Here is a 27,632-nt window from a genome sequence, read left to right as displayed (position 1 = left end):
GCATAGCGGTGCTTGTCCCTGACAAGCTCAGTGTTGATGACGACCCGGTTACTCTCCTAGGAGGTGTATGTGCTGAGCTGTCAAGGTATATGTGCTGACTGTGTAAAGGTCCTCCTCACAGTTGTCCTTGTCCGAGTTGTTGAACATCAGACCAGCAGCCACAGCCCGGTACTCACACTCTAACTTAACAGAATCAGAGCTGTCACAGTGACCACCATGACTTGAAAATCACACAAACAAAATGAAATAGGCCTATGGGTGAAAGAAAAGACTGAGCAGTGTCATCTGAGACCATCTGGGATCAATTTATACACGTTTGTGAACATGATAAACAAACAAGTACCTGTCAGTCTTCATGTTGACCTGGATGAATTTGCCAGCAGATGACAGTCCATAATTGCGGAAACGCTACGCGAGCGCCCTCTTCAGGCAGGTGACAAACTGTCACATAAGTGTCCCCTCTTGGCATTCCAATCCATACTCTTTGGTTTGGGTTTATCAAGCGGAGGTCACACGATCACAGATTTGACCAATGAAAGCGCAAAATGCGTTCTATTGCGGAAGTAACTTAATTCGTTTTGTTGACGAAAACGTGTGGGAAAGGAACAGCTATCCAAACGCCTGAAAAGTCAAATTTAACACTTAGCTAGCCAACTGCTGAATTGTGTTTGTACATAATTATTCTAGGTTACAACTATTCAGCCCTTACCCGCTAGCTGACTTTCTCATAAAAGGTTTCACTGATATTTATTTAGCTAACGCTAACATGTCTAAGCGGACCAGGTGGGACACCAAGGAAGAATCAATCAATGAATCGAAGAACTTGCCTATTTATCAACACAAGTCTAAACTCATACAAGCTGTTAAAAACAGTTCTTTCTTGGTTGTCACTGGTGAGACTGGCAGTGGGAAAACCACGCAACTTCCACAGTACTTGCATCAGGGTGGTAAGTTCAGTTCCTTTCCTTGTATTTAACAAATTTTACAAAGTATACACAGGCTGTGACAATTTCATAATTGTACAATAGTTTTAATAGGCTATCAATCACACATCCACCAGCTCGGCATGCTAAACCATATCCTACTGGAATACAGGTTTGAATTATGTGTAATGTGTGTTACTGCTACTACTTTTCTTTGATGTGTAGGATTCTGGAGGGATGGTAAAATTGGCGTAACCCAGCCCAGGAGGGTGGCGGCCATCACTGTGGCCCAGAGGGTAGCCCAGGAGATGCAATGCAGTCTGGGTAGAGAGGTCGGTTACCAAGTGCGCTTTGACGACTGCACGTCACAGGTGAGAGACTTAAGGAAAATGTGCATGAACTGCAGTGATTATAAGGTGTGTGAGGTGAGAAACTAGTGTATCCCTAAAATTAGCGGTGTGTTTGTGTGTTAGGACACAGTGGTGAAATACATGACGGACGGCTGTCTGTTGAGGGAGATCCTGGCAAACCCTGGCCTGTCTCAGTACAGCGTTGTGATCCTCGACGAGATCCATGAGAGGAGTCTGAACACGGTCAGTATCAGCCGTCACAGGATAGCCTCAAAATGGGAAGCATACAACCCAATTAATGAACAATAACTAGGACTGAGTGCAAGCAGTAGTTTGATGACTAAGACATGTAAGGTAGCGCTGACTGCAGTTATCTTAGTGTTTACTAATTTTACTTGTTAGGTAGTGTTGCAGAAGGCATTTTACAAACTAGGCTTGTTTTTTTTTTGCTGAGAAAACTCCTTCAATGGGATACACAGTGCAACTTGTCCCACTACAATTAAGCAGATGTGTGTTGTGCGCTGCAGGATATATTGCTGGGTCTTTTGAAGAAGACCTTCTCCCACCCTAAAGAGGCCTCCAAAGGTCGGTCCGTCCCTCTGAAGGTTGTAGTGATGTCAGCCACCCTCGAGACGGATAAGCTATCTGACTTCCTAGGTGGATGCCCTGTCTTTACCATCCCAGGAAGAACCTTCCCTGTCATCTCCACGTTTGGCTGTGCCATTGGCCCAAAAGACACTGAAAGCTCTGTCTTTGTGAAAGAGGTGGGTAGGGCCTTTCTTTTCAGCTGACCTAAGGTGGATATTGTAAGCATTTTTTTCATGAGAGATTCCAGCTTTAAGGGATTTTTCTAAGGGACCGTTTGAAATTTATGGAAGGGGGGTCGCTGGAGAACTTGAGAGTGCTTGGAAATAAAAATGCATGATCCTCCCTCTGACAGAAACATATTTTTCTTTGACCCTCCCCGAGATACTGAAAAAAAAGATTGGCCCTCCCCCACCAAATAGGCAATATTCATTTTCTTCTTCTGCTTCATGTGGGTTTCGATGTTTCTCTCCCCCCCAGGCTCGGGGCCGAGGGGCTATCCTTTTATCACCCCGAGCCTGGGTGAGGGGTCACCCGGGCTACAGATATATCCGGGCACACCTCTAGGAGCCATGTCACCGTTTCGTCATCCACAACTGTCAGGCCATGCATTCCATTGGGTGTCCGACATATCGGACAGTCCTGGATGACGTGTTCTGCACGCCACGCAGGATACCAATATTCATTTTAATATGATGTTACTCGAAATAAGAAGACAACATGTCTTCCATTTTTGAATCACCACAGGTTCAAAGTGGCCCTTGCTTATTATACTAATTATGTCATAGGCTACATGTTACTGTAATGTCAGTAGTAAATGAAAGAAGTGAAAGCACGCAGCAACAGCGAAATGCCCTGCACTGAAAACAGATGTCGGTATCTATTCGTTCTTTACGCAAGTAGCTAAATCTTCCCTGTCATCACCAGTAGAGCGCCAGTAAAGCTAAATAAACTTTTATTTTTATGGATTCAAATTTGTATGACCCTCCCCTGGACTAAAAAACAGTAACCCTCCCATGGACTAAAATATAAAAAACATGACCCTCCCTAGTTTTTGTCCAGTGACCCCCTCACATCAATTTTGAACAGTCCCTAACGAGGTTCAACCTTCCATCAACACTGCTAATTTTTTAATACTACTAGTCAAAAAAAATAATGTCTCTGTTGTTGCAGGTTGTAAAGATGGCACTGGATGTGCATACCAGTGAGATGGCCGGAGATATCCTCGTGTTCCTGACAGGTATGGACTAGTAATATATCTGAAATTGAAAATCAGTTTCCACTGGTAATCTCTGTAAGGAGAGATTTCTCATCTAACTTTTTTGTCCAATTGCAGGGCAGTTTGAGATTGAGAAAGCCTGTGACCTGCTGTTTGAGAAGGCTGAGTCTATAGACTACCGCTACGACGTACAGGACAACACAGTAGAAGGACTGCTCATCCTGCCTCTCTATGGATCCATGCCCACCGGTAACTGATGAAGGACTAGCTCAACAACCCTGAGTTGTATAGAGAAATGAGAAACTGACTGTAATACCTACAGTATGTGGAGGCTGGAGCATGCTTTATTTACACCGCTCTGAAGGGTTTGCTTTCAGTTGTATTTCCAATTAGTAATTTGATGACATGGTTTTCTCACGTCACAGATCAACAGAGGCAGATATTTCAGCCTTCCCCACCAGGCATTAGGAAGTGTGTGGTGGCCACCAACATTGCAGCAACATCCCTTACCATCAATGGAATAAAGTAAGTAGGCAGCATTTAGTTCCATATATACTTCACCATTTTATTATATACAAAAGTTGTATGAATATAATGTTCAATAGCAGTGTCAATTTTCCTGCAGGTACATAGTTGACAGTGGGTTTGTGAAGCAACTCAACCACAACTCGAGGGTTGGCATGGATATTCTGGAAGTTGTGCCTATTTCAAAGTAAGTTTTGTAAAAGTTCTAAAGTGACGGTCTACAGGTTGCTGGAAGATGGGACCATAGATGACAGAGTTTATATTCAGTTAAATCAAATTAGAATGATTATTATGGTTCTGTATTACCAAATCAATGCAACTCACTACTGTTATAAAGAATTGCAGTAGGAAACTTGACTTGCGTTTGATGTGTAGGAGTGAGGCCCAACAGAGGGCGGGTAGGGCTGGGAGGACCTCTGCTGGGAAATGCTTCCGGATCTACAGCAAGGAATTCTGGGAGAAGTGCATGCTGGAGTACACAGTCCCAGAAATCCAGAGGACCAGTCTCACTGCTGTCATCCTCACCCTCAAGTGCCTGGGAGTCCATGATGTCATCAGGTGATGCCATCAGCCAGGTTCATCACAGCGCTTCTTTGTTCATTAGAAGCCATTTAAATTGAGTCAGTTTTAAAGGTGCAATAGTCAAGATTTCGATGTAGACCATCATAAAAATAACAAAAACTCTTAACAATGCGAACCAATAGTATTGGGACTCCTGATCGCTTCCGTCTCCCGGCATACTGTGTGGTACTAAAGTCATAAAACGATTGGCTCACAAGCCTTGTTAGAGGTCGGAAACGAACCTCAGACGAGTTCGTCAAAAATGTTCGTCAAAAATGTTACATTATAAATCATAATCAATTTTATTTTGGGGGAAAATTTATTTTTATTCTGCACCTTTCTAAAAGCCCAGTGGATGTATTACATTAGTAATTTAGCTGATGCTTTTATCCAAAGCGACTTACAATAATTGCATTTAACACAGGAAAAGCAGATGTACTACTACTTGCCAGAACTCACAAGTGCATCTCTAGTGCTGAAGGCAAAGTGCAAGAAGAGCAATCTAAAAATACAATAGGTGCTTAAGAGGGAGGATTGTGGTAGTACTTCTTGAAGAGATTAGTTTTGAGCCTACGGAGAAAGATGGGCAGCAACTCTGCTGTCCTGACGTAAGTGGGCAGTTCATTCCATCACTGCGGGGCCAGGACAGAGAAGAGCCGTGACCGTGTCTATCGACCGCCGGGGCCTCTGAGTGATGGTAGCAGAGCATAGCAGTCGGGAGGGGGTATAGGGTTTGATCATGGCCTGGAGGTAGGAGGGAGATGTTCCTTTCATTGCCCTGTAGACTAGTACCAGAGTTTTAAACGATGCGAGCTGCTACAGGGAGCCAGTGTAGGGAACGGAGAAGGGAAGTTGTGTGGGAGAACTTAGGGTGGTTGAACACCAGGCGAGCAGCAACTTTCTGGACAAGTCCCAGGTGTTTAATGGCTGACGCCGGGGCCCCAGCAAGGAGGGAGTTGCAGTAGTGGGAGATGACAAGGGCCATTTCATCAGTGAGGAAAGGGTGAATCCTCCTGATGTTGTAGAGCAGGAATCTGCAAGAGTGTGTGACGGATGTGATATGTGCGGAGAATGACAGTTGGTTGTCCAGGGTCACACCCAGATTCCGCGCAGTCCGAGTCGGGGTCACCACTGTGTCTTCAATGGTGATGGCCAGGTCCCGGTGCAGGCAGCCCTTCCCCGGGAGGAACAGCAGCTCAGTCTTGTCCAGGTTGAGCTTGGTGGTTGTTACATGCCTATCGATAGCCCCCAAGGATGTAACATATGAAAACAACAACAAACTATAAAACAACCGGGTAACAAAGGGGAGTCAGAGAAAAGAGCTGGTCGAATAAACAAATAATTTATTAATGACCGTAATAACAAAAAAGAATGTCATAAATGAGAATAGCAACAAAACAAAACTAGGAAGCAACAAACAGAGAGCAGCCCAAAACAGAAAGAGCAAATAAACTCCTTAACTTAATCACCTCATGTTCCCAAGGAACTATAGCCCACCTGGCTACACACACAACACTAAAGGCTGTAATCAAACACACAGCACTAGGCTGTAATTCAGCAACACACAGCTGGGTTGTAGAATGGCACACCGGCCCTGTCTGACAGGTCCAGCTCCCTCTTATGCCTCTGGGGGGTGACGAGCGCAGTTGCGGCCACTCAGCATCAGCAAGTGCTGTCAATCAGGTCATGAGCCTGGGCAGAGGGAAGATGGCACCCCAGACAACACAAACCCAACCATAACAGTGGTGTTTCGCCATCCACTCCGATGTCAGCCGAGCACCCAGCTATGTGTGTCTCCACTTGTGTGTCAGAAGGGGGAAATGACAGGACCAGTTGGGTGTCATCGGCATAGCAGTGATAGGTGAAGCCATGCAAGCGAATGACAACCCAGAGATGTAGTGTAGGGGGAAAAAAGGAAAGGACCCAGATCAAACCCATGTGGAACCCCCATAGTCAGACTACGCAGTTCCGACATCGACCCTCTTCATGTCGTCTGGTAGGAGCAGCCCATCAGGTAGGATGAAAACAAGGAACGTGCAGAGCCAGTGACCCCTTTCTCCTCGAGGGTGTAGAAGAGGTGGTCTACTGTATCAAATGCTGCTGACGGGTCTAGGAGTATCAGGACAGATAAAGAGAGAGAGTTCGATCACTGCAAGTAGGGCGGTATCTGTCGACTGGCCAGCCTTGAACCCGGACTGGTGGGGGTCTAGGTTATTATTATTATTAGTAGTAGTAGTAGTAGTAGTGGTACTATTATGAATTATTAGTCTACATTGGAATCTTGACTACTGCACCTTTAAAGTAAGGTACTGTCGTAACCAGTTGTTGGTGTGTCTCAGGTTCCCTTACCTGGACCATCCAGAGGAGAGGTTTATCCTGGAAGCACTCAAACAGCTTTACCAGTGTGACGCTATCGACAGGTGAGTTACAGAATTATTGAACATATTTCATTATTCAGTTTCACATGTAGACAAAACTACAGGCACTCAACTACTTACAAAAGATATAGACAGTGCCTCTGCAGACTTGCTTTTTCTTTATTACATTTCTCTGCTAACCAGGATGCTCTCAAACCATCCTTTTCCTCTTTGTGGGCTATAGGAGAGGTCAGGTGACTCCACTGGGGAAGTTGATGGTTGAGTTCCCCCTGCCCCCAGGATTGACACGTGCCTTGCTCAAAGCTGCCTCTCTGGGTTGCGAGGATTTCCTACTGCCTGTGGCAGCCATGTTGTCTGTGGAGAACATCTTCATCCGACCAGGTGATTGAACATTACTCCCATATGCACAAATATAATAGACACTGTATTTACAGCAATATGCATTGTGTTTATAGCACAGTAATTATGTGGTGAAGTTACAGATGCATGTACTCATTAACACATCTCCAGCTTCTATATACTTTGTGACACTATTCAATTCAGGTCAGGATTCCTGTTGTTAATGGTTGTGGTGTTGCGCCCCCTGCAGGTCACCCGGAGAAGCAGATGGAGGCTGATATGAAGCATAGGGTGTTAGGAGCCAAGGCAGGCAGCTGCAACGACTTCACCATGCTTCTCAGTGTGTTTGAGCAGTGCAAGGCCAGGTATGTTACACAGAAACCGTTTCCCCCCTCAGTACTGGTGCAATGGGTCAGGAGGGTATTTTTGTATGTTGCCTTTGTGTATGAGATGCATTATAATTTATAGAAATAAAATGTGATTTGTAGGCAGCTCTGGACGGAAGACAGACTTTGAGATAAAACAATGCTATGCAAAAGTAGTTTCTTCCCATCGGTGCTGATGAAGGCCACTTTTGCTCACTACTCCTGAGCAAGCTCATCTTATCCTGATTGATTATGCGGTGTTAATCATTTCACCCTTCATAAATAATTATGCTACCTTCATGTTGGTCCTCACATTGCAGTGAAAACCCCTCAGCCTGGTGCAAAGATCACTGGATCCACTGGAGGGCACTCAAGTCAGCCTTCAGTGTAGAGAACCAGCTAAGAGAGATCCTCCACAGGCTCCAACAGGTAACCAGGTTCTTGGTGGTGGAGGACTAAATGTCTTTTCCCTCACAGTGCTGTAGATAGAACTTTTTGTTTTGGAGATCGCTGTAGTCCTGTCCATGGAAAACGTTGTTTTTTGGCCTCTTGCATTGGCCTGTTGCATTAGAGATATAATAACAAACACTATTCTTATTACAGTATATGGTAACAACGCTCAACACATTTAGACATTTAGCAACAGCTCAGTAATACACTGAGGCCCAATTAGTTTAAATTAAACCCACTGTAGATTGGTCCTTGGGTCCCTCTGATGTTTGTGCTCACTATTCTCTTGATTAAATGTTTCTCTATGTTTAAACACATGGAACTTGAAAATGAGTGAATTAATGTGTTGTGCATGTTGCTTTTTGTCTAGAAAAGAGACTTCCCTGTGGAGAAGTTTGATGGTAATAAGAGTGAGCTCTTCAGGCGATGTCTCTGCACTGGTTATTTCACCAATGTTGCTAGAAGGTATAGTTTACAACCTCCTAGCTTTGATCCAGACTTCAGTTTTACCTCGCACACCAAGATTACCTTGAAAAGATACCAAGATTCAAATACCAAGATTACCTTGAAATTACTATTCTATTATTTTCCCCATGTCGTCCTCCTACTAGGTCTATTGGGAAGGTGTTCTGCACAATGGATGGACATGGATCCATGGTCCACATTCATCCTTCATCATCAGTAAAGAAATTATTTCTTAACGTCATCCTTGAAAAATCGACATTGTAAATGCACTCTGTGATTGCCTTTAATAGTGCACAACTAATAATGCCAAAAACATTTGATAATTCAACTCATCTCCTACTCTTATGTGTTTTGGCTCGTCCCTCTGTGCCACAGCTGTTTGACCAGGAGATGGAGCTAGACTGGGTCATCTTCCATGACGTGCTGGTCACCTCGCGGGTCTACATCAGGACAGTGTGCCCCATTCGCTACGAGTGGGTGAAGGACCTTCTGCCAAAGCTGCACAAGGTGGATGTGTATGAGCTGAGCAGTGTGGCTAGAGAGGAGGTGACCGACGAGGAAATGGCCAAATGGGAGACCAAAGAAGCTGCTAAAAGACAGACCGGTGAGGGATTGTCATGTGGATTGATTTGCTGGTGAAAGGCAACTCAGTCCTTGATTTTACAAAATGCTCTTAATTTACCTAACTTATATTGACATTAAATTTTGGACTATCTTAGGAAAGTGTTGTTTATGGTTAGCTAGCTGATGTAAGCTTGTCCAATTCACTCATCCATTCACTTGTTTCATCTGAAATTTACCAAGTATTTCATGGAACATTTCTGTCTCTTATTAGAGGGATCTGTCGAGGAGGCCTTGAAGAAACTAGAGAAGCGTAACAATGAAGGCTCAGTTAGCGATGCCCGTGCACGCTACTTGCAGCGGAAAAGAGAACGACAGCAAAGCAAAGCACCCTGAGAGATGAAAATGTCCATAGGCTTAAACCCCCTCCTGCCCTCAGCTGGAATGAGGGACACGTTTACAGGAGGGACCACAACAGATTTGAATCTCCTCAGGTTTCACAACCTCTGAACTGCACAGGGATGCTCTAACAGTGTTACAGGAGAGATTAATTTTTAAATTTACCATAATGTTTATCATAAACAATAATTTCCCCCCACACAGGGATTATTAAAGTATATCTTATTTTAAAACATTTTTTCGCATGTTTTTTTGTTTAGGGGTTGTTGTTTATTTGGCAGAGAGAGATTAGCCTACCTCTGCCAATGGGGATTTGCTCCTCCATGCCCAACCTGGACAGTTATCAGAGATGTATGATTAGGCCATGTACATTTGTTTCTAGTTATTATACCACTTTTGTTGACATTCATTTTGTACATTTGTGTCTCAAGAAATACATGTAATTTGGTGGTTTTATTATGCACCTTTTGTCTATATCCCCCTCAAGAAGGGACATAATACCAAATTAAGTGGTTGTACTTGATGTTCTTTTCACAACAAGGTGCTTTGGTCACTTTTTCATGCCAGGGAGGCCCCCAGTGTGACGACGTCATATCCTGTTTGTGCGCGTGCGTGTGAGGTTGCTGTTCTGTCTGGCTCATGGATGTATTAGTTTGACATGGCCTGCTGAAATATCAGAGATACTTTAATAACTATATATATGAAGCTCCAGCCAAGCAAGCGACTAGTGGGATAAATTAGAATAATTAAACGTGAAAGGGTTATATACACACGCATCTCCAAATTCCTGACGATTTGGAGTTTGACTTAACGTTACATTCACGGAACGACCATTTGTTGTGAACTCGACCAACCCGCTAGCCGTTTGGCTAGCTACTGTACTAGCTAGCTCGCTAAAGTGTGCAACAGCACGCCGCGGTTGTGGGAGGAAAAACAACTCGGCGGGCATTTGTTTTTTGGAAGCTGTGTGATCATTGGCAGAGTTCAATACACCAGCTTGGAGGATAAATAGCCACAGGTCTTCAGACTACTTTGTGTTTTATCAAGTGAAAGTATTCAACGTCCCGGGAAGGTATCTGCAGCTAAAAGACAGGCGGAGTAGTCGAGGTAAGGTGCTCGGATGAAGCAGAACTTGCTGCACCAATTATAGCTAGCTGTCTAGAGTAGCGCTAGAGCAGCAGCTAACTAGCTAGAGACACAATGGCATCGCTAGCTATCTAGATAGGGAACATTAGCTGGCTTGCGGTTGCCAAAATCAAATAAGCTACTATAATGCTAGCTAGCCCAGTATTGTTAACGAAGCAGTAAGACGATTTTAGCGACATGAAGCTAGCATGCTAGCTAGCACTAACGTTAGCTACGCCAATGCAATTATGTTTGTTAGCTATCGTTAGCTATGCTGGCTACGTGTCCTAGCTAACGTTAGCTACTCAGAGTTAGTCCGCGCTGCTGTTTCTTTTCAGTTTCACCCATGGATAGTGGTTAGCTAGCTAATATATATTCCTTCATATACAATCATTATCTTCTGGTTAGTTAAGTTATCAAGCTAGCTAGCTAGCGCCATCTGTCTGGACAGCTAGCGCTAATAGCTAGCTATACGTTAGCCCCAGAACATAATACCCAGCACTAGCTAGTTTGTTGTAGTTTACGCGTAACACTAGCTTGAATGGGGCATGTGCATAGCTCGGTAGCTAGATAACTGACGATTTACTACAAGAACTGCCAGTTATTGGCTAGATAACGTTCGCTAGAATTATCCATCTATTAGCATTATTAGCTAGCTAGCCAGCATTAGATGACCGTCCCCGTGGGCTGGGGCGCCAGACAAGCTTGCCAGGTGTACCAAATGACACGTTATGTCAGTTGACAGTTATCACAAAGAATCGTCTATTCATTGTTATTCACATTAAATTCACACGTTCACAAACTGTTCTCGCTTAATCTATACAGCAATCACCTCTGGTGCAGGTGCACACATGGATCATTGGGTCTCTGCAGTGCGTAATGTAAATGAGCTAACAGAAGCTGTACCAGCAGATGTTGGATAGCTAATAATAAAACAATCTCTAAACCAAGTTGGCAATCCCTGATTTGCAATTTGCCAGACAGAGGGGACCTAGACCTATTGATTTTTTAATCTTTATGAACAGACCGTTCAAATGGAAGTAGCAGGCCCACTGCTCTGGAATAGGCCATCAGGTCAGACTGTCATGCCATGTAAGTCTAAATTATTTTTGACACAGTAACTGATGACAAACAACAAACATTTCAACACCATGTACTTAATCAATTCATGTCATAGATTATGGCACTTTCCCACTGTTCACAGGAGCAACATGTCAGACACGGACTGCGGACCGCAGGCAGGTTGCTCAACACTGGGATTATAACATCACCAGCGAGTGCCATATAGCCTACCCCCATATCTGACCATTTTATCTGCCATTGTCATACAAACGTGACCAGATAGTACTGACGCAAGTGGAAAACAGGAGCAGCAGCAGAGGCCCTCTATGGCTCTAACTAGCTGCGAAGTCTGGAATGTTTTGAACCCAGACTTAAGGTCATGGCAGTAATTATGTTTGTCTTGCTCCTTTGGACCTCGCACTTCTATGTGTCCAGGCCAGGAGCTAAGTGAGAGATGAGACAGAGAGAGGGGAGGGGGCTAAATCTCACCTTGTGATGTAGCTGCTGCATCACAAGGTGGGAATTTAGTGCCCACTGCCCAGGATAACCAAGAGTGGTGCCCATGGTGATGATGAGCTTTGCCAGGATCAGTGCAGGCTAGGGAATGGAAAGGTGGACCGGCAGGTTATAGGGTAGACATGGCTGTAGAGCAAAACACCCTATCCCAGAAGATCAGTCACACTAGGGTTAACTTGCCATCAAATCTCAGAAAGCTGTCTATGAGGGGAGATTATATACGTCTCTGTTTTGGGACATGAATTACTCCGTCATACGGTCAACACCTAATAGGTTGGGCCTAGTTGGTACCATCTCAGTGTTTCCCCTACGATTTTTTTCAGGGGGGTGGTATGCCCCCCGATAGGGATGTGCAGAGTTTGTCATTTATCCAACTATAAAGCGCAGCTTCTGCTAGTCATTTAGGAAATATTATGTGGCAAAATTAAAGGAGTAGTAAAGGGAAAATGCATTTTTAGCCCCATTTTAAGGTTACTTATGATCATATACAATGGTTCAGATCAAAACGTTGACAAAACTAGCACTTTTGAGAAAGTCTGATAATTGCTCTACCACCGTTTTGGATCTGAACCATTGTATATGATCATAAGTAACCTTAAAACAGGGCTAAACATGCATTTTCCTTTAATTTGATTTTTTTTTTTAAGAAAAAAGATTGAAATAATTAAAGTGACCTCACTCACAGTCACAGTAGCCTACTCAGTAATGGTTGGGGTTCTCAAGTTCACCCTCTCGAACCTGATTAAATCGAGAGCGGACAGCGTGAATTGACGGTCATATAAGCCTACATTGCAGGGGGGGGGGCACACATTCTTTATGGTATTTTACTATTTGATTTGGATCATTTAGTCTTTTTATATAGGCCTGCTTAGTATGCCACTTTAACAGTTTGCACAAGACTATTTCCAGGTCCAAGAGCCTACGTCCATCCAAATGATTTAAATACATTAAAAATGATTTAAAAAGATCACAACAACAATATATATTTTCAACTTGATGAAAATGTAATGAAAATTGCACAAGTGCCTTCTGCAATAAATTATGGCCAACACAAAATGGGGATGTTTGACCTGATATACTGTAATCTCATATAATTAGGAAACAAGGCGATTTCGTAATCGGAAGAGAGGGGCTGCATGCGCGTCTGTGTGGGAGAGCCCAGCACTTGACAATCCTACAGTCGCACTCTGAGCTATAAAATGTTCTGTGTTTATGTAATGTTAATTCAAAAAGCTCCCTTTTCACCTGCCTATAAGGATTACAGCTAAGCAAGTGGGCATCTGTGCTGTGATATGGCTATTATGAAAACTCGTCCCATCGTTGTGGGCATGATTTCCGTGCGTCCCGGTAGCGAATGGGTCTGGTGCCGGCCCGGTGGTTGGGGACTGCTGCTCTAAATGACTTTTACTTTTCCAAGTGTACATACAACCATAACCACTTAGAAATGTTAGATAGCTAGATAGCTTGTTGATGATAACAGATCCTCCTGGAGAATCCGTTAACGTAATCCTCCCATCATTTCATGACTCAGCTATACTAACAACTCGTAATTAATCACAAAAAGCCTACCTTATCTCGTAACTCAATCCTGTTTAATCCACTTCATTTAAAGGAAAATGCTCGTTTTTGACAACCTGGACCTTATTTACGACATATTATAAGAAGTTTGACTCACCCAGATCACTTTTGTGTTGTTCGGAGGCCTGTAGAAGAAATGTAAAATCCAGCGCGAGCCAGTATATCCATGTAATGGCGGCGCACGGGGCAGAGGGAATGCAGTTTCTCAAAATCCATTTTCGGCCGCTAAACGGTTGTTTTCATCAATCAGATTGCATGAATCGACAGTTGATATTCCTCTACGCGAGCCATTCTTTCGGTTTTCAAATACGTGGTCTGTAGCCTCTGTAATATGATCTTTACACTGGCTATGCTCCCTCACATTCTCTGCGCTACGATCGGATTGTTGCTGACGAATGACGACGACAATATTCTCGGCACCAACTACGATCGTAGCGCAGAGAATGTGAGCCGGAGAATAGCAGGCTGCGCGCTGGCCTGTGCGCATGCGTGCTGGAGCAAGTGGGGGAGAGGCTTGTAAAGATCATATTACAGAGGCTACAGACCACGTATTTGAAAACCGAAAGAATGGCTCGCGTAGAGGAATATCAACTGTCGATTCATGCAATGTGATTGATGAAAACAACCGTTTAGCGGCCGAAAATGGATTTTGAGAAACTGCATTCCCTATGCCCCGTGCGCCGCCATTACATGGATATACTGGCTCGCGCTGGATTTTAAATTTCTTCTACAGGCCTCCGAACAACACAAAAGTGATCTGGGTGAGTCAAACTTCTTATAATATGTCGTAAATAAGGTCCAGGTTGTCAAAAACGAGCATTTTCCTTTAAGATAAGTCCTTCTTGTGCTGTTTTGCAAGTTAAATCAAACCTGCATGTTGTCCAAGTCCTGTGAAACTGTAGCTCCCCAGCCCTGGACTCTAACATTTGTTGCCCTCAAATAAACACAATCGAATGCCTTGTCTCTGATGCATTGGGCCACCATTCCAGCAATCAATCTTCCGAGCTGCCGCTCAAATGGTCATTTTGTGAAATCATTTCAAATCATCATCATTCCAGATCTCCGTTTTCTATGTTGATCGCTGCCAGTAGCTAGCCAGATAGCAAAGGTGATTGTGATTGACTGGCCTCGCGTCATCAGGCTCTCCTCGGGTGATTGACAACCAGATGAATGGCGGGACAATCATAACTAGTTTTGATTGGATAAACGGTCCCAATGTTAAAATGGCAATGGGATTTCTAATATAAGCCACTTGAGAGCAGGCTTACCTTATGCCCACTTTTAAGCATTTTGACAAATCACAGATTAAGTCTGATGAGGACATGTTTTGTATGTGTGAACTAATTTAATTGGTTGATTTTTCATTTGCCTTGATTTCCGTGAGCCAGAAGCCTTTTACCTGACCTACAATGTTAAGTGAACGACGAGCTAGTTAGACTGCTGTCAACGGCCCATAACGTGGACTGTTTATTTTCATGAGATCTGTAGGGGGTGATGGAACACTACCAAAACAGTAAACACAGATGAGAATGAAGCGATATGGCAGAATACAAGGCACAGTTAAGTGAAAGGCACAGTTAAGTCAAAAACAGTGTGGAAGTCAATTTTTGTGCCTTTCGCTGAAAGAAGGCGTAAAAATCTAGTTTTATTTGGATTTGGTATGGGTATGCCAGGCATACCCTGGCATATAGGAGCAATCACCACTGCTCATGAATACGATCAGTAGAATGTATTTTTTCCATGTCAATGTTGCAAGTTTATATTTGAAACATCTTGAAAAGTTGACAGTTTTCATGCTGGCAATAATTTTCAGCTTCCCAATTTTCCATATATATTGCTATGTTTTTCATGACGACAATCAGATGGTCGTTTTGGGCTGTCATGTCAATGAAAATTATGACATTTCCTTTCACTTTACCGTGGGAAGTTACAGGATTCTGGCCTGGTTCTATTTGTCGTTAATATCTTCATATCTCTGGTTTGTCTTCAGGTATCTTCTAAGCACTTTCGTCCCAGACACCCAGCTGACGCTCTCCACCGACAGTCTCAGCTCCCCTTTCCCCCTCTGCTCCCCCCATAGCCCCACCCTAAACCTCTCCAAGCCTCCGGCCCAGCATGAACGAAGTCAGTGTGGTGAGAGAGGGCTGGCTCCAAAAGAGAGGTGAGCTTGTGTGTGTGAGTGTGAGAGTCCACTTAGGATGTGTCAAACACTCATGCTCCCCACCAAATTTTCTCCTCCCCCTCTTGCTCTGTCTTCTGATCATCATTTTCTCTCCCCTGTCCCCTTCTCCCCTTGCTGTCTCTGTGCACAGGAGAGTATATTAAGACATGGAGGCCCAGGTACTTCATTCTGAAGAGTGACGGCTCCTTCATTGGCTATAAAGAGAAGCCAGAGTTGTCCGACCACAGCTCCCCACCCCTCAACAACTTCTCTGTCGCAGGTCTGTCTTTTAAATGGGATCGGGAACTTCTGTAAAGTTGGTTGTGGTAGTAGGTGTGGCCATCTGAGATAAATTATGCTGTGAATCTTTTTTTTCTGTTGTGATACTCAAAGGGATTCCCTATTCAAAAATATTTTTCATGTACTTCCCGTGCAGAGTGTCAACTGATGAAGACAGAACGGCCGAGGCCCAACACGTTCGTCATCCGCTGCCTTCAGTGGACCACAGTCATCGAGAGGACATTCCACGTGGATGGTAACGAGGAGAGGTGAGGACGGCTAGGACAGAGGAGACACGGGTCGACCCTTTAAAAGCCCTGCTTGATTCTGCTCTCCTTGCCTCCTTCTCGGAGGTCATTTGAGAGGAAGGTTTCGGGGGCAGAAACTTGACCTGCTCTTCTAAGAGTGCTCAAAAGGAGGTGAGGAAAGAAGAGCATGAGCGTGGAGAGACTTGAGATTAAAGGATGGAGGAGATTGAAAGGACCTTTGTAGAAGAGAAAGAGGATGTATGATAAACATGTTCTCAGGCTCTGTTCTCCAGTGCGGCTTGTTGGTTCTCTTTGCCAGTGTCCTAAATTAAAGAGGTTTGTAATTGACCTGATAAGTAATCACTTACTTATCACCTAACCCCAACTCAATCCTCCCACAGTCTTGTGTACAAGCTTTGCAAAGTTGCCAACCGGCACAACCACAAATGTCCCAATCCGATAAGTATGCAGTCTCTGTGTCAGTTAGAATTACCCTATAGGAACGCTCAGCCATCATTATGCCCTTAGTGTCAAGATTTAAAGTCTTATGTTGATAATGATAGCTTTCTTCCCTGCTCGTCCAGAGAGGAATGGATGCGGGCAATCCAAGCGGTGGCCAATGGGCTGAAGACGCGGGAGGAGGATGAGCCAATGGACATCAAGTTTGGTACCCTTACCGACAGCAGCGGCATGGAGGAGATGGAGGTGGCCATGTCCAAGTCTCGCTCCAAAGTGGTCAGTTATGTTCTTACCTAAGAGCTCAGGCAACGCTTCTGAGACAAAACTAACCTTACTTTCTGTTGTTTACATGGATGGAGAGTAGAGATGGGGTCGATCTGATCCGGTATTGGGATTGGGCTCTGATACAGACGTGGTTTGAATTTGAATTTATTGGAAGGATAGCCCCTTGAGATGCAACATCTCATTTACGAGGGGGCCCTAAAGTGGTTCACGAATCAGGCAATGGCCTGACATTACATTGCCGATCCACATACCGATCCTGATGAAGTGAAAGGGGTCCGGTATTTATTCATTCAATCATAGGATAAATTTCACATTCCCCTCCAGCGTCTAGTTCACCAAACTAGTCTACCTGTTCAGACCATTCATTTATGTTTGTAAAGGTTTGGTGCAAAAACATTCTGCTGAAAAAAGTTTAAAGGAGTAGTAAAGTGCAAATGCATGTTTAGCCCTGTTTTAAGGTTACTTATGATCATATACAATGGTACAGATCAAAACGTTGACAAAACTAGCACTTTTGAGAGAGTCTGATAATTGCTCTACCACAGTTTTGGTCATACAATGGATGTGGATGGGCACCTAGAAAAATCTTTCAAAAACATGTTAAACTCTCGATTTCAAAGACAAGAAGCTCACTGAGGGGGTAATTGGTGTCCGTTGGTGTTCTGACATCAAATTCGCCGCAAAGTATGAATCCTGTAGGGTTTTATTGATCATTTTATGAAATCCATTGACTTGTATTGACGTGACCGTTGTAGATGTGTAGATCAATCCGCAGAGGGGATTCAGGAAGCGGAACTATTTACGGTAGCTATTGTTATTGTTTATGTTGCTAGGCTACCTAGTTTGCGGAAGTTTACACACGTATGTGCTGCGACTAAATAGTTCTATGCTAAGTATTTAAAAAAGCCTTTCCAGATGAACTAGAATCTTACTTTATGGCGAATTATATGTCAGAACGCCAACTAACATACTAAAATATCACTGATGTAAACAGTAGCGAGACCATGTAAAGCTTTAAAAACGAACAACACTTTAAACTGAATTCTAAAATCTATAGGGAGCCAGTGTAGTGATCTCAGGACAGGGGTAATGTGCTCATATTTTTTGGTGTTTGTGAGAACCCTAGCTGCAGCATTTTGTACCACCCTCAGTCTATTTATTGCTTTACTGGAGAGTCCAGTGAATAGTGAGTTGCAGTAGTCTAGACAACTGGTTATGAAGGCGTGTACTAGTTTCTCTGCATCGCTACGGGAGAGGGAGGGTTTAACTTTAGCAATATTTTTTAAGTGGTAAAAAGCCTTGCCTGTGACATTTCTAATGTGTGCGTCAAAGTTTAGGTTGCTGTCTAGGTTGACACCCAGATGGCATTTCTTAGACTTGGCAAGTACTGCAAAGTTAGGCTCATATGGAGTGAGGGCAATACGCAGACACTGGTGGAGGTGGGCACTTGTAAGGGAGGCACGTGTGTTTGTTTTTATTGCATTCATATGTGAGAAGCTTGACTCGCAGGTATACGTTGTACCAAACATAGTAAGTAGAAAAAGGGCCAACCTTCTGGTGTTTGGGAACTGGACCTGGTTAAGTGTCACCCAAAACTGCTCACATGACAAAGATCTAAACTCCTGCTTTAAATCAGATGATGCTTGGATGTCGATCAGTTCTAACTGCAGGGAGCCCTCATCCAGTGACGGGAGCACCTGCTTGGCTTCAGCTGCAAACTCTCCCCCAGCATCAATAGTAAAGGGGTCCTTCGTAAATCGCACCACTTCTGCGGGTATATTGAAGTTATCAAACCGCGCAGCAAAGTTATCAATCAGTTTATCGATAAATGCTGTCATTGAAGGGGTGATCTGTTCCGATGACGAGTTGTTGATCAAAACGCGCAGTGTTGGGAAGTGCAGCATTTTCATGGGAGTCAGATTGGTGGAAAACAACTCAAGTTCTTTTAAACCCATTCAGTTTGTCCACTACATCGCTCACAGTTTTGTCCCTCCCTTGCAACTGCAGGTTAAGTCCGTTCAAGTGCTGGAAAATGTCACTTAAAAAACAGACATCTGCCATGAACTTCTCGTCTTGCATTTGGGCTAGGAAAGGGGCGGACTTCTTGTGATGGCAGCCGCGGAGAAAGGCAATGATCTCGTGCCTGAGTTCACAAACTCTTGAGAGCGTTACCCTTACTTAGCCATCTAATGTCATTATGTACAAGTAAATCACTGTGCTCGGCTGACATCAGATAAAAGTTTGCGAAACAAACGGTGCTGTAGGCTTGATGTGGCTCTGATGAAATTGATCAAAGACATTATATTGTCCATAGTGCCTTTTAACTCACCACTTAGCTTCCTGCAGAGTACGCTCTGGTGTATCAGACATAGCTTCCCGCAGAGTACGCTCTGGTGTATCAGACAGTGCAGTGGTTTCATCTGTGGCGCGAGGGCAGCAAGACGAGCGGACAGTCCCTGCGCCCGCCCGGATATGGAAGGGGCTCCATCTGTGACTAGCATGCTGACTCGTTGCAAATCTGGTCCATTCTCGTTGAAAAATGAAACGATCTTCTTAAAAACGATTTGACCAGTTGTTTGTCCCTCCAGTGGAATTAAACCCAGCAAATCCTCACGAAAGCACTCACCATCAAAGAATCTCACGTAGAGACATAGCTCTGCTATATCACTGCCATCTGTAGACTCATCAACAGCTAGTGACATTACCTCAGCCGTTTTTAGCTTGTCCAAAAGAGTTTCGAAAATATCCGTTGCTAGTGCTAACACTCTTCTAATTGCAGTTGTATCGGACATAGGTATTTTCGAGTCGATGAAAGGATACTCTTCTTAACCTTTTCATCCGTCACTACGTCGCCTAGAACATCTAGCATACATTCTTTCACAGTATCTGAATCGATGAACAGCTTTTTCTTTTTGGCGAGAATCCATGCTACGCGGAGGGAGGCTGCTGTAGTCCTCTCTTGCTCGGAACACGAACGGGCCATGATAGCTCAGTCCATTCCTGATTGAACTGGTGATTTTCGTTGTCGATCTTCCTCTTTTTTTTTGACTAAACAGCGCCATTTTTTAGCTAATTTGATGATTGTCCTTAGTCTAGCTATAGTAAACGCCGATCAGCTGCGCGTTGAACTCCTGACCTGAGGTCAAGTTAGTGGCTTGCGTGTACATAGGGAACGTTAAGGCGGAACGGCATCTCTCATTGGAGGAAATTGACTGAGCGCGTTCTTGCCGAAAAACAGCATTCAATCAGGAACAGACTTCGGAAATATCTATTTATTCCACTTGGAACAAAGCCAGTATGCTTGCTGTGTAACGAGTCTATCGCATTATAATTTTAATGTTCTAATAATATTAATCAAAGGGCCAGAAAAAATCCTCCTGGCCGCCAATTGACTAGTCCTGCACTAGACCATTGCCATTTCCAGCCCTACCCACTGTTTTGGCAGCTGTTTTGATTAAGCAACGTTTGGATCTCCATGTAAGCTCTTTTGTGTCTGGAGAAGCACACTGCTTACACACCCATACATTTAACTGTTGCTGTCCCCACAGACCATGAGTGACTTTGACTACCTGAAGCTGCTGGGCAAGGGGACCTTTGGAAAAGTCATCTTGGTGAAGGAGAAGGCCACAGGGATGTACTATGCCATGAAGATCCTCCGCAAGGAAGTCATCATAGCCAAGGTGAGCATTAAGAACGTGAATAAATCGTGTTTGTGTTATTGGGTACCATGCACAACCTTTGCCTCTTGAGTCTCATGCTCTACTGACTGAACTAGCTGAGTATAGGGCATGTCGATCCTGCAGTCCTCTAGCTTTCACATTCAGATCTTGGTACTATGGTATGAAGTTGATGCTGTTTTCAGGATGAGGTGGCACACACAGTCACAGAGAGCAGAGTCCTCCAGAACACGAGGCATCCCTTCCTAACAGTGAGTTCTCTTAACTTCCCTTCACTAAGCGTAGCCAACTCAATCATTTCAGTCTTGCGCCGAGCAACTGCTCTTCCATTGAAGTGTACTTGGATTGAAGTGTACTAATTCTTGTCCCCTCACCCCCCAACACAGACACTAAAATATGCGTTCCAAACACATGACCGGCTATGCTTTGTGATGGAGTATGCAAATGGAGGAGAGGTGAGTTTTACACAGTCTCTCTCTCTCACACACACACACACGTATATGTGCACTCACACAGCCCCGTCTTGTCAGCTTAGTCTGCATAAAACATGTACCCATGTAGTAGCCTGTTACAGTCTATCTCTCTTTCTCTCTCCGTTTTTCTCTCCATCTCCAGCTTTTCTTCCACTTATCCCGGGACCGCGTGTTCACAGAAGACAGGGCGCGCTTCTACGGTGCAGAGATTGTGTCGGCATTGGAGTACCTCCACTCACGTGATGTGGTCTACAGGGACCTCAAGGTAGCACCATCCTTGAATACCAAAATCTGACCCACATCTTCTTCTTTTTTTTTTACAAGGCTTGCATATTTACATATTCATATCGGTTTTGCTTTCAAGAGTCAACAAACTCCTTGTTTGACATTTGTGAGCTAGAATATTAACAATGTTGTTTGGTTGCTGACTAGGCCTTATGTATGGTCACTCTACTTTCCTTCTCATGTTTCTGGTTTAGCTTGAGAACCTCATGCTGGACAAGGATGGACACATAAAGATCACAGACTTTGGACTGTGTAAAGAGGGCATCACAGACGGTGCCACCATGAAGACCTTCTGTGGAACACCAGAGTACCTGGCACCAGAGGTAACCACCCTGCACGAACATCAGTGAGCAGCAGAAAAGTGGACTTTTAGTTTTTTTTTTTACCAACATTGTTCAAATCCCACTGCTAGCTATTCTGGAATTCACTTCTCGTCTGCTTGTCAATAATTTTCTACCCAGGCCAAGAACTGGAGTTTTTTTTTTCCTTTTGGAAAGTAAATGATTATCAACAGGAATAGGCAGACAGTCTGCAAATAGGTCATTGTTTACATTGCAACAGAAGCAGAGTTAGTTACTCAATGCCTTTCATCTCTTTTAATCTATCAAAATGTCTTTCTGTTCCAAGGTTGAATCTCAATAGTCTTTCCTCAATTACCTCACATCCACTCTCCCTGCCTCCTTCTCAAAAAGCGTTGGAAGAGAAAATCCAATGTCCCGCCTGTTTGACCTTTTCCTCTAATGGGTTTTCAGAAGGAGATAGGACAGAACTCAAGGAAGGACTATTGAGACAAGAGATTTTATTCCCAAAATGTGTCATCCAGTACTAGGACACAGCAGAAGGGACACAGTACCATTACAATGCTTTCTCACAAGCTTCCTCTGACCTAACTCTACTCCCTTCTCCCCCAGGTCCTAGAAGACAACGACTACGGTCGAGCAGTAGACTGGTGGGGTTTAGGTGTGGTCATGTACGAGATGATGTGCGGTCGATTACCCTTCTACAACCAGGACCACGAGCGGTTGTTTGAGCTCATCCTGATGGAGGAAATCCGCTTCCCCAGGAACCTGGCCCCAGAGGCCAAGGCACTGCTGGCAGGCCTGCTCAAGAAGGACCCCAAGCAGAGGTGTGTGCGCCTTGTGTGCATTTGTACATGTGTATGTGTGGGGAAGGGGAATTGGCAGTTATGTGTTTGAGTCTACAGACGCTACATGAGTGTGGGCATTTGTTGATCTCTGCAGTATAACATTGACCCCACTAAAGTGAATTATGGTTAGAATATCTATATAAGACAGCAACGCCAACATTTACCATTCCCAGGCTTGGAGGCGGGCCAGACGATGCCAAAGACGTGATGACCCACAAATTCTTCACCTCCATCAACTGGCAGGACGTGGTTGAGAGGAAGGTGAGTGGCTGGTGACAGAACTGTAGATGAGTGACTGACCAACCAGTGGCTGTCACCTCAGTGTTGACCATAATCGTTATTCCGATAGTGGACAGGCTATCACACAATCGCCCCACGTGCTTCCCCTGGGCTATCAGGCCACCAGTAATATTGGACCCTGTAACTGATGCATGTGTTTAGGGACATGAAGGTCATGGATCATGATGACAAGCATGCTGTCTTTGTTCCTCCCACCCCACAGCTGGTCCCTCCCTTCAAGCCCCAGGTGACGTCAGAGACGGACACGCGCTACTTTGACGATGAGTTCACAGCACAAACCATCACTGTCACACCGCCAGACAAGTGTGAGTAGAGATTTGGCTTTGTTTTTTGCTTCATTACAGACAAAAAATTGTCTTAACATGTACTTGTGAAGCAGATTTTTGTAACTTTTTTCTTTGTGTACTGAATTTCCTGAGTTTTCTCCCTCTGTCTTTACTTGCCCCAGACGACAGCTTAGATGCCGAAGACCCTGACCAGCGCACGCACTTCCCTCAGTTCTCCTACTCTGCCAGCATACGGGAGTGACCTGTCTCTCTCTTACACTCTCTCACACATACACACACACACACACGGGCGGGCAGGCTATCACACAATCGCCCTGCTGGGGAATTGGGATGACACATACAACTTACACAAGACACACTCACTCCTCTGTACCCCCCTCCCCCCACACACACACATAAGCGCTGACAGATCAATGTGAAGACATGGATCCTAGAGCATGACACGAAAGCACGCAATGGATGACTGACCTCAGCAGGCCCCATGTGGATAGACTGGCAGCCTCTTGTCTCTCCAATGGAGCTGCCCATAGCCTTGCCTGAAGGACCCCTGCCACACTACACTGGGCACCACATCAAAGCAGTGACTTCACCATAAACGGGTTATGCCAGCAAATACCACACCGCCACCAGCTGAATGCATGCTACACCAACCAACTGATACACACAGACTGACACGAAAACACACCGATCCTCCCATAGACTGCAGATGAAATACCTTCATGGGTAGAGGGGGAAAAAACAAATAAGTAGACTCAAAGTAGAAAAGAAAAAAAGGATTTGGGAAAAGAAGAAAAAAAATATTTTTGAACTAATTTTTCCTTTGATTGTTACGGTTTTAAAAGCCATATTTCTGTGATTTTTTACAAGTGCTCTTTCTGGAACTTGCTGTTACAAATCGTGTTGGGACTGTTCCTACAGAGGGAAAAAGGATGAGGGAGGGGAAAGCGGAGGTATAAAACCTCAAGGAGGGTAGCCATTTCTCTGCTTGCACTGTATGTGAACTTGTGAATACATGTGTGTGGGAGTATGTGTATGTATAAGTGTGCCAGAGAATGTATGAACAACCATTTGAATCTCAACATCTTAGCATGTTTGTCTGTACGAATGCATATGTTTTTGATTCTGCACGTTGGCAAAAAGAGGAGGAGAGAGGGGACACTACATAGCACAGTTAATGAGATTTTAAAGGGAAAAAAGAGCAGAAATGAGAAGTTATAGCTCGAGCAACCAGCTGGTTTTTGAGAGGCTTATTCCCCTAGCGGTTCTAACAGACGGGATGAAGACTAGAACACTCCGTTCCAGATCAACAACCCTTTAGCCTTAAACCCCCGCTATGTGCTTTCCCTTAGGGGATCCCAGTGGACTGGTCGGGGTGTAAGAAATATGATAGGTCTGGCTATGCAAGACTATCTCCACACTTAGTTTTGTGGTGTGCCAGTGCTGGAGAAAGGTCTGGCTGCAACCCATTATCATTCTGGAATGGAGGGTGGGGGGGCGACACAGTGTATTTCTTTAAACCAATCACAATCGTCTTGGGCAGTGCTAAGTTGTTTTTTCCATGGTGCCCTTGCAAAAAAAGTGTCAGGGGATTGAATGTGATTGGCGCTGTTTGAATTGAGTGGCGCCAATGAGAGGCTTATTCCAAAAACCTACATCCTGAGAGTCAGACTAGCAATATGATGGCAATTCCAGTCAAATGGAGAGCAATCTTTGAGCTATATTACCACATTGCTTACACCTGTGAAATCCCCCATGCTGTCCATAGCAGCTAGGCTAGGGGTAGAGCTTGATTTGGGATGAGGCAGAGGAGTGATTAGTCCCCTTTCGGAGACCTGTCTAGATGCCCACAGCCGTTAAAGTTTCCAGTAGCTGTCACTCCCTCCCAGAGCAGGAATATCCTGGAGAATAGCTGTCAATCGTTCGTTCAATCATTCATTACCAATTTTTTTCTCTGTGATGTTTTTGTGATGTTTTTTCTTAAAGATAAGCAATTGAATGTTTCCTGTATTTAAGAATGAAAACGGTTAAATCATGGATCAGTGATTGTGATGAGGCCAAATTTGACTGACTCAGTGGAAATTTTTACACTTAAATTCTTCCACGATCGTTATGTTTTAGGGTCTTTTGGTTAGTATGTGTTTTTTCTTAACCTTTCAATACTTAAGTAATTCGCAAAGTCCTTTGTGAGGACTACATAGGCTAGGACCACCTTTGACCACACCTTGTACTTGAGTGTGTGAGCCCATTCAAGTTAGCAGATAGAGGTTGCACTGAGACAACCATGGTAGTCCACAGCCAAGTGTTCGGACAAAATAATTTTTTGAATCTCCTTTTGAATAGATGCCTCACTCAAGTAACATCGAGACCACCTTATTTTTGTTTTGATCCCTTTTGGTCCACCTATTCCTTAAATATCTGAAGACACATTGTCTCATTTAAGTATATATATTACATAAAAATATATATATTAAAAAAGTTTCAAAACATTGTTTTCCTTTTGCTTTGGTTCTTCATGTAGACCGTGAGTGTGTGTAAGTTATGCCTGTCATTGTGTGTGTGCGCGTGTGTGTGTGTGAAGAAGAGAAAGTGATGCTTACTGCAGCAAGATTGAAGAGGATTACTGCAGACCCACGAGTGGCTTGAGGACTCAACCTGTTGCTAGGCTATAGTAGTCTTCTGAAACGGCTCTTTCCTGAAACCTTCGCTTCACAACGTCTCATCTCTGGCTGCTCACGGCCAACGTTCAGGCCCAGTGTACGAAACGGCAGGACCGGATTTCAAGACGATATTTCTTTGTTGGGACTGACTCTCACGTTGCCTTCAGTCTGCTAGGGGGTGCTGTTAGACATTTTATAAAGTTGGCAGTTAAGCTGTATACTGCACCTGTTGCTGTCCTTTGTCAAGAGTAGGCTATTACACATTTACCAACACCCCTGAACCGCTACTGTAGGACACACAATCAACTAGCACTTCCACATGGACCATCATGTAAATACCAAATAAGGCTTGATGATGAATGCAGCATTTGTAGATGATAAATCGGCAGCTTCGTAGGATCTGATTTGTAGCTTTACCCTGATTACCTTGCTTATTAATTGTATTTTGAATGTGATCAACAGTCACGAATGTCATATCTAAAATGCTGATGTACCAAGAATAATTTGCTTTTGGCCGAGTTGAGGTGGAGATGGGTTGGAGGAAAGCAATCTTTTTTGGGGAAGGCTACGTCCTGGTAGACCGTTTCAGCCTCCCATTTCAAGATTTCCCAATGTAACAGGCGATGCCTGCTACATTATATGGTAGCTTATAATATTTGCAATTACTATAAGCCAGTAAAGATTTTTACTGAATGATGTGGTGTCTCTTTATTATGGTTATTTTTTGAGTTGCTTTCAATGCACTGTATTGGCCAGAATAATACAAATTTGGTACTTAATGATATCCACGTTCTCTAGAGACTTATAAGTAAGCTTACTCTCCTTGCCTCCTCAAAACGAGTAGAGCATTCTCTACCCTTCTGACTGTCTCCAATGCCTTTAGGTGGAGAAAACAGAAAGGGACACCGGGAAAGTTAATTTTGAGATTCGGGCATATCTCAGACACAAAGGCATGCAGACAACGGCAAACTACAGAATTCAAATCTACCAAGATATTACACTCCCAGAAATCTTCTCTCTTGAGGTGCTCTTCGTATAGGATAAAAAGTCATGTAATATTTGAATTATATATAGGTGTCGAGTAATGGCTCAACCTTTAAAGATAAAAGGTAGACAATTAAGTTCAATAACTTCACATTTCTGCTAGATATTACACAACCACGAAGCACACAATTTACTGTAGGCTATAGCCTACCAACCAGTTAGATATTTTAACTAATTCAGATTCAGTTTTTTATTTAGCCAAGTAGGCTTGCACCTACAGTATGAGGAATTTGCCTAGGTCTGTTGGTGCATGACAATAAAATAAAAGCAAAATAAAAAGTGATAGGCCTACAATATTCAAGAAAAATGTACAAACTATAGTGTCAGTGGGGGTCTTGTGCCTTGTTGAAAAGTTCAGTTGCAGTCAAAAATAAACAATTTTTGTGCCTAGAGGTTTTGGTCCTGATGGACCACAGCCTCCAGCTGGAGGGGGTATGTGGTTCAAAGAGTTTGCCATCCCTGCAGGTCCTGGAGGGATGGCATGTTGCAGCCAATCACCCTCTCAGCAGAGCAGATAACATGCTGCTGCAGCTTTTCTCCTTGGAAGTGGCAGCAGCGTACCTGATGGTGATGGATGGACTCGATGGTGGTGTAGAAGTGTACCATCATTGGCTTTGTTTAATTTCTTCAGCTGCCTCAGGAACTATATCCTCTGCTGTGCCTTCTTGGTGAGGGCTGATATTCAGCACCCATTTGAGGTCCTGGGAAATTATGGTTCCCAGGAAGCAGAAGGACTCCAGTCCCCCAGGGTGATGGGGCGGAGGGCTGGGTTCTTTCTGAGGTCCACATCTCTACTGTCTGTGCACATCACGTGAGAGGGTCTCTATTGAAGAGACCATCATCAACCTGACATATCATATCAAACGAATACACATTAGCAGGCCATATTATGGAAAATGTATCTGATGTAACTGATCTGTTCAGACGTT

At 44.0% G+C, this 27,632-nt stretch overlaps 2 protein-coding genes across 3 annotated transcripts; both read left to right on the top strand.

The window, feature by feature from the left end:
• The first annotated feature begins 604 nt into the window (after positions 1–604).
• Positions 605–9,311, top strand: dhx40 (DEAH (Asp-Glu-Ala-His) box polypeptide 40). Its single transcript, XM_084441227.1, has 17 exons — positions 605–947; positions 1,149–1,294; positions 1,397–1,516; positions 1,801–2,037; positions 3,032–3,098; positions 3,195–3,326; positions 3,503–3,602; positions 3,703–3,789; positions 3,978–4,160; positions 6,503–6,583; positions 6,765–6,922; positions 7,131–7,245; positions 7,566–7,674; positions 8,066–8,160; positions 8,307–8,376; positions 8,536–8,764; positions 8,996–9,311. The coding sequence occupies exons 1-17, from the start codon at positions 767–769 to the stop codon at positions 9,115–9,117; spliced, it is 2,232 nt and encodes a 743-aa protein (XP_084297353.1). The 5' UTR covers positions 605–766; the 3' UTR covers positions 9,118–9,311.
• Positions 9,312–9,778: 467 nt separating this feature from the next.
• akt2 (v-akt murine thymoma viral oncogene homolog 2) lies at positions 9,779–26,214 on the top strand. 2 transcript variants are annotated; one of them, XM_084445714.1, is made up of 15 exons: positions 9,779–10,227; positions 11,271–11,337; positions 15,392–15,562; positions 15,714–15,842; positions 15,999–16,110; positions 16,674–16,824; positions 20,382–20,513; positions 20,696–20,761; positions 20,897–20,965; positions 21,126–21,248; positions 21,463–21,591; positions 22,180–22,394; positions 22,589–22,676; positions 22,918–23,020; positions 23,164–26,214. In XM_084445714.1, exons 3-15 carry the CDS (start codon positions 15,517–15,519, stop codon positions 23,241–23,243), a joined length of 1,443 nt encoding a protein of 480 aa, XP_084301840.1. In that variant the 5' UTR covers positions 9,779–10,227; positions 11,271–11,337; positions 15,392–15,516; the 3' UTR covers positions 23,244–26,214. The 2 variants fall into 2 exon arrangements, with proteins under 2 accessions (XP_084301840.1, XP_084301839.1); XM_084445713.1 differs by lacking the exon at positions 11,271–11,337.
• Positions 26,215–27,632: the final 1,418 nt, after the last annotated feature.

Source organism: Borostomias antarcticus (genome assembly GCF_949987555.1).
Source record: "Borostomias antarcticus genome assembly, chromosome: 1".
NCBI classification, from domain to species: Eukaryota; Metazoa; Chordata; class Actinopteri; order Stomiiformes; family Stomiidae; genus Borostomias; species Borostomias antarcticus.
Note: the sequence above shows the minus strand (reverse complement) of the source record. Positions and strands in the feature narration are given on the sequence as shown.